Here is an 11,667-nt window from a genome sequence, read left to right as displayed (position 1 = left end):
AACTACACTAATAGTTATTTTGAGTGTTTTATTCTGAAACTCCAGAGTGGGTGAAAAAGCAATCCTGTAAGTTATTGTCCAACACAAACCTAACTGGATGCTGCGATTGGGCAACAAGAGAAGATTATCTGAAGATGAGACGCATCACCAAGCAACGCATAAGACAGAGTGCTATGTACACAAAGCAGAGACATCATGTTGCAGATATTTAACAGGCTCATTTTCTGGGTCTCTGCAAACATGAGCTTAAAAAACCCCAGAACAATTATATCAGCCACCCGCAATGTTTCTCTGGTTACAAAAAGCTGAGCCCTTGAGGCATCAGCAGTGGCATGTTAGCTTTAGAGTACGATGAAAAGTTAAAGTGGTCTGAGGAATTAGCCAACAGGCTGGAATTGCAGGTAGCACATCAGCGCCCCTTCTCACTCATTCATCATCTTGGAGCCTGTGATCCCCCTCAGGGGCAGTTCCCATGGTCTGCGCCAAGCTGAATATGCTCCTCAGCAGAGCTGAGGCATAAAAATAATAATAACACTCCAGGTGAGGCTGCAGATGCAGACACGCCAACTGCGCCTGACATAAAGGCTTATAATGCGCCTGCACACGTGCAGCTGGAGCAGTCGGCAGAGACACGCCGACTGCGAAACACGACACGAGCTGTCGAGAGAACCTTCTCAGAAAGCACTTCTTGAATTTTGCTTTAGAGGAACAAGACTGCACAAAAGATATGTTGTGGCGAGGAGAGTGGAGTGACTTTGTTGCACAAACACTCGTGCTGATGCTATCAAAGTTTCGTTCCCATTTTGAGTGAACGAGTTAAATCTGTGCTTTCTCTTGCTGCAAAACATTTAAGAACATGGAGATAAATTGGGCTATTGCACAAACATTACCTCGAAAATTATGCACAATTTAGCTAACCATTAAAGCACGAGGAACTATAGTTAGTTTGATCTTACCACGTCTGACTTTTCATGCATGTTGTTTTTATTTGATCTTCTTTCTTACAAAATGCAAAAAGGAAACAAACACCAGGGTCCAACAAAAGATTTTCAGATGTTTAATGGATGTTGCACTGATATGTAACAAGTTAAAGAACACTGAACGCTTTCTTCCTAAAAAGCTCGATGAGTCAGTTTTTGTGAATCTATTAAAAATAACTTACAGGCATGCCAGCTGCAGTAATGATCCTGTAAAAGGATTCCAAGAGGACACGGGACACATGCTTATTACGTACAAAGAAAACAAAAGAAACCAAAATGTGTTTGTTAGGTAAAAAAAAAAGTAAACAACATTTTTAATTCAAACACAAAAATGGTATTAATACTTTCTATTTACAGTATGTATTTACAACAATATTACAGTGCTTGTAGGGCACAATTAAAAAAATTAAAAGACTGGAATACTATCCCATGCCTATTTGTGAGGCAGCAGAGGATTAGCATGGAAAAACACCAAACCAAAACAGTCCTGTACAGTGTTTTTGCTCCTGTTAGCAGGGAGCGGAGGCACAGTGTGCACTGATGGATTGTGGGTAGTCTTTGTCACCGTGCTCCGTCAGTTTGAGAATGACAACTTTCCTCTGGAGGTGCCTAGCTTCTGCTGGTGCGGGCTCTTCGGCTGCTGGTTGCACAGAGCTCTCTGTAACTAAGTCCTGGCAGTCCTGCGGCAGCAGCATAGTAATGATGTTCGAGTGTCCGCCCTGCACTGCCAGGTGTAAAGGGCTGAGGCCCTGCTCATCTGACAGGCTGCCACCGTCTGGACAGTGATTGAGCAGCTCTTTCAGGACTTCACAGTGTCCACCCTCTGCCGCCATGTGGCAGGGCGTGCGTAGGGCGCTGTTAGCTTTGTAGGGGTCTGCCCCTTCTTCTATCAGCATCTTGACTGTGGGCAGGTGGCCCCGCTGGGAGGCTAGGTGGAGGGGAGTGAGTCCGTGAGCGCTCTGAGCGTTGATATCTGCCTGGTGTTTGATCAAGAGCCGAGAGGTGCTGGTGTGACCCGTTTCAGCCGCCACATGTAGCGGCGTCTTTGATCCAGCTGATGTCATGTGGACGTCGGCTCCCAGCTCAATCAGGATCCGTGCCACTCGATACTGCCCCCTCTGAGAAGCCAGGTGCAGCGGCGTGCGCCCATCTGTCGTTTGACCATCTACGTCGGCGCCGGCTTGCTTAACCAGCAGTTTGACGATGCCCAGATGCCCTTGCCAGGCAGCATAGTGGAGCGGCGTCCAGTTGTCCTTGCCCTTGATCTGAACATCAGCACCACGGCTCAGCAGCACCCTGAACACATTTTCCTGGCCATGCTGGCAGGCCACGTGAGCTGGCGTGCGTCCCTGTCCGTCGGTCTCGTTGATGGCCGCCGCCCGGTCGAGCAGCAGGCGCGTGATAGCCTCGTCGCCATTTTGGGCTGCCCAGTGCAAAGCTGTGTACTGGTCCTCGTCTTTGGCATTCACGTTGGTGCTGCGCCGGCCGAGCAGAAGCTCTGCCAGTGACTTCAGGTGCTTCTCTGTGGCCAGGTGAAGGGGTGTGGAGCCGCGGCCGTTGGCGAGGTTAGGATTTGCGTTGTTCAGGAGGAGGAATTTGACAGCCTCCTCGTTACCCAAGTTGATGGCATGGTGGAGCAGACTGTCTCCTCCGTCAAGGAGAAGGTCGACATCCTGAGGCTGGAGGATCTTCATCAGCTTGGCAGTGTCTTTGTTCCTGATGGCCTCACACAGTTTTCGTTTCTGGACCTCAGCAGAATCTGAGCAGTAAGGAGGAAAAGTGATAAATAATGATACATTTTTTCATGTTACTTTATATAATTCACAGGAGAGGTCTTTGATGCACGCTTACCGTATGTGCCTTCTTTCTCAAAAGACAGCGTGATAGAGTCTTGGGACGAGAAGGCAGAATCTGCAGAGGAAATCCCAGACAGTCTCTTGCAGGTGCTCTCTTTGCTGTGACAGCTGTCCTCCTTCACGCGATCAAAGCTCCTGGAGATCCCAGAATCCACCTGGCTCAGAAGCTCAGACAGGCTGTAATCCTTCTCGGGCAACATGGCTGACTTTGGACGCACTGGCTTGTTGTCATTAACCTGTAGAGCAAAAAAGGCAGGTAGGGTAGTGCGGTTTGACACAATGTTACAGTAGACAGTGTGTAACACATACGAAATGGGTGTGAAAGTTCACACAGCTGATTTATCTAAACACTACTGATAGGAGCCATCAGTTCCTGTGAACAGGATGTTTGTTTCCAGTCACGTACACAACAGCACACAGAGTTTTAACAATGCCATCAGTCTACATTCCTCGTATGTGATGCAATGATTGGTCAGGATCAAACATAAGAATTATGTCTGGAGCACTGTAAAGATAAGCCTCTCGTTGTCTGGACGAGTAGTTAAATATTAATGGCAGAACACATCAGCTGAGAGAGACTGAAGTATAGAACCACTGAGAGGGGTCACATTTTAAATTCAGGCTAAAATGTGTAAGAGAGTACATGGCTATGTCTTAGAAAAACAAAAAGAACATTGACATGTAGCTTCGTCATGTAAAAGCAGTAAAAGCTTCGCCGTCGTATCGTACCTGGTCACCCGTGAGTGCTTTAGGGGTCATGGGCTCTGGGTCAGATGTTGATAACCTGGGTGATTTGGGTTCCTCCTGAGGTTTAGAGCAGAGCTCCTCGGCTTCAGATGTGATTTCTGGAACAACAACGTCTCAAGGTCAGGTTGCATTAACAGCAGGGATGGGATTATGCAATACAAAAAGGAAGAAGAGTGCCATAGCACTGCCTTTCACACAGCCAGTGAGGGAACAGAGTGTGCAGTTCAAGGGACAAGCTCATTCCTATAGTGCTAACGAGGGTTGACCACTGTTTGTTAGCAGGTAGAGGCACAACCTACCCTGGAAGCTGGGTCTGGCTTCGGGCTTTGTGGCCCAGCATCGCTGCATGAGGGTCAGGAAGCCTGTGCAGGCTGAAGGTCGACATCGTGGCACCGCTCCCAGGTCTGGACGCACCCCTTTCACCACCTTCACCATGATCTGCAGGATATTGTTCTCTCCTGAGGGGCAAAATCATGCAGTACTTCAGTTTCTAAAAGTCCTTTTTGTTTCACTCAAAAAGCATGTGGTCAAAAGTCTGAGTCTGCTATAATGCTTTTTCTGGTAATGACACATAGAACCAGCGTCTATCGTTATGCCATCATCGCTTCTTTATCGTCGCCATCGTCCTCAGAAAGAGAAGTGCGTGGTCTGTTGTTTCCCACGGAAGCACTCCGAGCTCCTCGTCTAGCCAATTCTATCTGAATGTGGGATCAGCCAAGTCAGTGATTCAGAACAAACAGGTGGAGGCTTTACAGCTACTTCACCTCCTATTGTAGCCGTAATACCCTTTGCAGGTGGAGGAGGAAAACGGGAAGGGATGGTAAACAGGCCACTTATCACTTTTTAATTATATCTGGATCAACAGAGGCGGTGCCAGTGCCAACCCAGCTACCTCACCTTGGCACCGGGCTTCAGAAAGTGAACTGCTACCTGATACGCCTGGGAAAAAACATCGTGCTTGCCAGTCTGGCCCTGTCCACCTGCCTCCTCTGGAATTTACAGAGTAAACACAAACTACAGCTTCTGTGTGCAGAGCCCCACACACACACACACACACACACACACCTTGAAAGGTGCAACTATTTTTACCTTGTGCTAACTGGAAATTTAGAGAGTCGAATCCAGCAAGTAAAATGATACAACTAGATTGAAAGTCGATTTATTAAGTAGAAGATTGTGTAGAATTGGAGTTTAGAGCTTCTGTTATAAATAAGCAAACTTGTTAATAACTTATTTAGCCAGTTCAGCCATCTCTTGTGGCCAAACTACAGAAAAAGGTATTTCTATTGAGTACATTTATAGTCCATCTGTCAAGCAGAGCCACTCCAGTGGAAAATGGGGAGACACTAAGTTGAGGGGAAATTTTAAAAAAAGGTTTTCTGATGATAAATAACGCTGACCTGTTTTCTAAAACTCATCATGGACCTTTTATTTGTTACTGATTGTTTACAGATGTTACAGAGGTAGGGGAGGCATGCCACACGAACTACTAGACCTGCTGTTCTAGCTAAACTATCAGACTGACATTGGTGATCATAAAAGACACGGTTGGATGGACATCTCGTTGGATGGCTCACCTTGATAGGGTTTCTTCTGTGTGAGAATCCCCCAGATCACGATAGAGAAACTGGAAAACAGGCAAAAATATACATATAAATATATATAAATCTTTCATGGAATAGGTCTGAGATGTCAGGTTGTGCAGCAGTCCGTAGAAGACTGTGTAAATAAAGTACATTTACCCTACTCTACAAGTTCTACTTTAGGGAATGAAATTTCCATTTCCACTGTAGGAATAAGTTACTTATTTCCTTTAACAGACAAAGTATCATACCAAATCCATGTGATTAATCTTAGTGTGAGTCAGAGCTTAACTGAACACACAAAATGACACAAAATGTCCCAACAACAACAAAAAAAACCCTGCGTTCACACAAAAAGCTTGCATGCAAAGTGCATGAAAAAAAAGCCCAACCTGTAAACATCGTGCTTGGTGTCCGACACTCTGTCCTTCTCTATGATGCTCTCAGGGGGAAGGTAGGCAATAGTGCCGCAGAAGCCGTCTCTACTGATGTCATCAGCCCGTGACAAGCCGTTCCAGCGGGCCAGCCCAAAATCAGATATCTGAGACAGAAAGAGATCAGATAAGACCCTCCAGTAGAGCAACCCCTCTGCCTTTCTCATGAAACACCACGGCGGTGATGACTAACTTTGCCCGCTGACTATGACAGGTTGCTAAGCTCTTATTATGTGCACTCAGCGGTATGATGAGGGCAACCCAGCCATGTCCCAGCCTGCAGGAGAGGAGAGGCCCTTCAGATTTGTGTTGGGGAGTGCACACCCACACACACATACACACACACAGACAAGGAGATTTAATAGGAGCTAAATTAATCCTGTTGGGACAAGCCCAGGTGAGGTGTTTACATCCAGGTATTAAACACTAGAAATGACGGTTCCCACCCATTACTCTTAGTACAGCTTAGCTGTTTTGGTTGGACAGAGGCTAGGAGACACCTGTAGACAAAAAACATGTGTAGGACTAATTTAAGAATGATGAAGGGGAGCAGAAAAGCACCTCATGACTGGGATTTCTCCTGAAAGCGCCAAACAAACAGTTTTAAAACAAAGAGGGCTGTGGTTTCACTTCATGTCTGAGCTTTCTTCTAGCATTAAAACATGACATCATCACATTTCCATAAACATACTGTAGATTTCCATAGTTGCTTATTCCATTACAAATTACAGAAAGCAAAAGGATCGTGCAAACAACAACAAACACACACCTGGGTCAAAACTAAAGATCACAACAAACTGTGTGCGTGTGTTTCCTCCCTTCTAAGCTTCATCACAAACTCTCTACCTTGACGTGATAGTGAGCATCCAGCAGGATGTTGGCCGGCTTCAGGTCCAGATGGAGCAGCGGTGGGTTCATGCAGTGCAGGAAGTTCATTCCCACCGCAGTCTCGTGGATGATGCGAAAGCGGAGCTCCCAGGGCAGCGGCTCATTGGCCAGCAGGGTCTCCAGTGAGCCGGTCTCCATGTACTCCATGACCAGCCCCTGGGGGTCTTCACAGATCCCGTACACAGGCAGGATGTATCGGAACTTGGCTGCCTCCATCTTTTTAGCTTCCTCGAGCAGCTCGGAACGATCCCTGTGTTCAAGGAGGAAAATAAAAATAAAAGATCACGGACTACACAACACTGCATTTTATTGCGTTTCCTGAACCAGGCTCTGTCGCTGAGGGTGACCCAGCAGTTCTTAACAGAGCAAAAAAAACATCCACCAGTTTACTGCTGCTTTTCCACTCATCCACTCATCCTGGGGGTTTGGGGGAGGGTGGGGGTGCCGCAGCTGAAATCTGTTTTGAAGTTATTTGGGTGATCGCTTTTTTAAAACAAAGGCTCACACATTCCTCGACTCATGGTTATCTATCAAACCTGCCCTCCCATAAAACATTAACATGATGACTTTGAAGTCACGCTTTGCTCATTAAGCTGCAATAGTTGGTATAACTTTTTGTCCTAACCAAAATTCCTGCACATCACACATCATCCTTACTGAGCTCTTAGCTATGCCAAATATTTATGAACATTAACCTTGAAGGGTGTAGAGGCGTGACCTCTGTATACAACTATAATCCAGGTCTTCCCCGGCTGCTGGTTCTGCTCAAGACAGTCCACCTTGGTCTGCAGAGCATGTGGAGCTCAAACCCAGCTCTTGTTCTCTGCCGCTCAACCTTTGCGCACAGTGCCCCTTATCAGTCTGCCGGGCCTGCTGACATACCTCAAACACAATTGTGTGGGCCATTCATGACCTCACTGCATGCCTTAAGCAAAGGTTGCTTTTAAAATGGAGCCTCTTGATGAGAGAGATAAATCACTGTTCGTGAGTTTATTTGTAGGAATGTGTTCCAGAGGCAGAGCTGGAGTAGGGCTTCTGTTTTTCTATCATCAACGAAAAGAAATTAGACGAACATAAGAAAGTTCGAAACATAGTTTGTCATTAATTTAAAAATATATATATAAAGAAGTGTGTGTCTGGTTATAATAGTTCTTTGTGGCAGTACAAGTGAAGGAGGTACGGATCTCCCCGAATCTGCCTGGTAGGAATAATCAAACATGTCATGGAAGAACGGGCTAGCGCTTGTTTGCGAAGTACTTCATCTAATCCAAAGTGCTGCTCAGCGGCTCTGCTGAACCAAACAATGTCCCTGTTTTAACAGAGAGGCCCGGTAAGACCGGTTCTGCGGCTTCTCGTATTGTCTGTGCCACACAGTGGCAGCCTGCGACACAGGCACACAAAGGTGGCTTTGAGTCCTGGCTGCTGGATGTTATGTGTGTCTGAACGACGGTCGCAGTCAAATGACTGTTTATGCGCTCTGCAGATGTTTGAGGGTGATAGTATCTTTGGTTCGGCCGCATCGGATGCTACAAGTCGCACCGCAGGTTTGGGGGGAAGTCGTCACGTCGTCAAAGTTCCTGTTTTGGTCACAGTGACTAGATAAGAAAATCGGACTGTCTTTGTTGCATCAGTGTAGCTGAGGATTGATGTCAGTGATGATTTATATCAATAAACCAACTTTTTTTTTTTTAAATAAAGAGGTTTTATCACCAATCAGCAGCTGGGCTAGGCTCCAGCCCCCCTGTGACCCTGAAGTGGATAAGGGGAAGAAAATGGATGAATGGATCTTGTCAGTTAATATTTCTAATGTGTGGCTGATGAAGTCAGTTTGTGTATGCAGAGTTACATGGAAATGGAAACTTCCATTCTTCCAAAGCTGGTTTGAGGCAGGTCAGCCTCAAACACACTCGAGAAATGTACAGCTCACTAATTTTCCTTTCATTTGTGAGATCCTGGCAGAGCAAACGAGGGATTTATCAGTCTGAAGTATGAAAGAGAATTCTAGATGGTGATGTAACTTGTAGACCATTCTGCCCACCTATTGAAATGTCCACAACACTGTTTATTGGGGAGATCAGCAGTTAAGCTTTCATAGCAGGAAAAGCAAACAGCTCTCAGCACTGTGGAGCTGCCCCAGAGATCAACCTGCATGCCAGTGCTCCCTCCAACACAACTCAGCAGTGTCGAAATATCCAAACATGCCCTCTTGCTTAGCGTTGAGGCACCTTTACAGCCCCCATAGTGTTTCTAGGCTGGCAGAGGATGAGTCACACGTTATCTGGTGTTCACTTTCTCATGCCTGCGTCTAGCATTTGCCCAGAGATTTCTTCAAACGATCACGCTGGCATAAAAGGACCTGGTTCAGACTGATTTCTACATCCGGAACTTAGAAAGACCAAAAACACAGGAAGCATCTGAACTATGCCAGAGGACAATACTACTTTTTTCATCAACACCAGGAAAAGATGAACACTAAACAGCTGTGACTTACTTATCATCCACATGAAGGCAGGGAGGGCACTTGATAGCCAGCCATGTTTTCCACTGTACATGCCGGACTTTGTATACTTGTCCAAATCCACCTGAGCCTATTTTCTCCCAGCTTCCAAACTCAGAGGAATCAAAGGTCCTTAACAGCCCCATATTCCCGTGTGGAGAATCCGGGATATCCATATCCATGTTGAGAAACCCGCAAGCAGGGTAAACTCCTTTTTCTTCTTTGACTCCAACCACAAAATCAGGTGAAGTGAACACTCACACACCACCTACCTACTTGTGGGCTCTTCCTTGTTTTTCCCCTCGTCTAGCTCAGCACAGCTCCTCCCTCTATTCAGGTGAAAAGGAGGGGCTGGGCCTGTGTTGCTGCACTGTGACATCATCCCCTGGTTTTGAAACACAGAGCAGAGATGGAAAAGTTCACTGGAGGAACTTGACAAGCCACACCACACTGCCACCGAAAGGCTTTACACATGTGCTTTCCAAATGTCCTGAAGCCCCACGCTGTCTCATATATGCTCCGAGAAAGCAGGAGAACGGTCTCTGCAACAAAGCCATGAAGTCAGGAAGCTATTTCATAAACACACCTTTGTCCCACCGTGGTCCATTTTACTGCTAAAGCCGCCTGAGGTGGGTTACGTGATATTGACCCAGCGGTTATAGAATGTGTGGACTCACCTTTTGCTCAGCTGAGGGAACAATGTGTTCTGTTACAGCTGTTACAGTTACTACCAGTGACAAAGATCTGTGTTATTTAACATATTTCATTTCCATGCAGGCCTTTAATCTCCACATTCTCTGCTACTCCATACATATGCTTTCAATAATTCATATGTTCATTAAATGCCTTCTGCAGATACACCGCATCGATCTAAGGACGCACGCACACAGGAGTTTTGTTTCATATCTGTTGTGTGCTTAAATTAAAATTGTATTCATTTGGGTTGCCAGTTAATGAGTGTGACACTTTTTCCTGTGTGCACCTGTCCTACAGGTGTGTGTTGGATACTTTTTAAGTTCAAGGTCAGAAATAAAATATCAGCTGTGGAGCTGATAGAGCTACAGCATATCTATTCAAGGACACCTCCTGCACGCAGGAACCTGCTGGTAAATTATTTATTTTTGTGCTATCATAAAAAGAAGATTAGCCTGTTATCTGCGACTGCTCTGTTTTAGAAACGTTCTTACATATCGTACTTTAGACTGACTTTGGGTTTTTGAAATCATGGGATTATTTTCTGCGAGGTTGGTTCAGGGAGACATTTTGCCTCAAATCCCAAACACCGGATTATAACGTCTCTCGGATTAAGACCTTTTTGCCCTCGTCCCCATTCTCTGCCCTCCCACCTCTCACAGCAGACGAGTGTCGTTCCTCAGCCTCATTCTGCAGAATGACTCTTCCTGTTTAAAGGGAGTTCTTCCTCACCGCTGTCACCAAGTGCATCCTCATAGGTGACTGCTCTCTCTCTCTCTGATATAGTAGCTTCTTTACTTTACTATATAGAGCACCTTGAGGCAACTGTTGTTGTGGAAAACTAAACAGAATAAACATAACGAGCCCCTTCCTCAAATTATTATCTAAACTGTTAGATAATAAACATGATTAAGCTTTTAAGTTAAATATGAAAATGATTGTTGTAGTTGAACTATTCCAAAATTCCCTCTCTTGGACTTTACCAAAACAGTGCTCCTCTAGTGTTCTTCAGCTTGCGTGGGCAACGGTACGCGACTGTAAAAGCACGATTTCTCCAAACGTGTGAATTTGTTCTGTGTTGCCGTTTGCTAGTGTCTGACAAACCAACCTCTCTGTTTACCTCTGCTTAAGATGTGATATCACCTCCCTGCACCCCAGAGTTAATGAGAAAACTGGAATGACCAGGTAGGAGGTATAAATATGTTATCTGGGAGGATGCTGGGACAATGAGCAGATCTTAGTGGTATGTGAGGAGCCAGGCGGCCTGGTGGCTTCCATCACTGCAGCAGTTATCAGTGTTCAGCTCCCTGAGGCTCTGCAGAAAGACCGGGGGAGCAGTTACTGTAGAAGGGGAAAGCTGCAGGGCCTTTTGAGTGTGTGTGCACTCTCTCTTAGTCATTAGAATCAAAGACAAACATGTATGAAATGGTATTAAACGTGTCTTTTTACCTGCTTTTATTTATCTGATTAAAACCAAACCAATCAGGACCGTCTTCTGTTAATTACAAACACAACTAAGCCTAAACGATCTGCAACAGGGAGCGCGAGGTAGCGCCAACAGTGTAGAAATATAAATGATTGTCTAATTGATGTTAAAACATATTAATGACTGCAGTCTTATGGTTTAAGAATGCCACAGAGGAAGTGTCAGCCTGCGACAGCCTGTGTGTGTTGGCATCGTGTTTGCTTCTGACATCTTTCCAGTATGCTTTGTTCTTCCCATCATGCACTTTGTCCCCTCGGGCTGTGCGTGGGCACACATATTACCATAGATGCAGAAGGTGGTGGCGTGTTTATGAATGTTTTAATGAGTGAACACAATGGGTGCAAGGAATTCAAAGTCGTGAGCGGAAAATCAACATCAAATAGTTGTCAGTGGAACTTTATCGCCATCTACTGGAGGTAGTTTCATATTCACTCATTGAGCTTGGGGATGAGATATGAGACCTCATGTAAATAGAACAAAACAATAGAAAGCAAAGCTGATTC

The 11,667-nt window shown here is 45.5% G+C and overlaps 1 protein-coding gene across 1 annotated transcript; it reads right to left on the bottom strand.

Annotated features, from left to right (window-relative positions):
- Positions 1-1,034: 1,034 nt before the first annotated feature.
- On the bottom strand, positions 1,035-9,310 carry ripk4 (receptor-interacting serine-threonine kinase 4). Its single transcript, XM_005926795.3, has 8 exons — positions 8,980-9,310; positions 6,447-6,738; positions 5,559-5,707; positions 5,161-5,210; positions 3,883-4,041; positions 3,566-3,681; positions 2,832-3,072; positions 1,035-2,739 (listed from the first exon to the last, which is right to left on the bottom strand). The coding sequence occupies exons 1-8, from the start codon at positions 9,165-9,167 to the stop codon at positions 1,490-1,492; spliced, it is 2,445 nt and encodes an 814-aa protein (XP_005926857.1). The 5' UTR covers positions 9,168-9,310; the 3' UTR covers positions 1,035-1,489.
- Positions 9,311-11,667: the final 2,357 nt, after the last annotated feature.

This window comes from Haplochromis burtoni, unplaced genomic scaffold, assembly GCF_018398535.1.
Source record: "Haplochromis burtoni strain Fernald_Lab_line unplaced genomic scaffold, NCSU_Asbu1 Contig_24, whole genome shotgun sequence".
Classification (NCBI taxonomy): domain Eukaryota; kingdom Metazoa; phylum Chordata; class Actinopteri; order Cichliformes; family Cichlidae; genus Haplochromis; species Haplochromis burtoni.
Note: the sequence above shows the minus strand (reverse complement) of the source record. Positions and strands in the feature narration are given on the sequence as shown.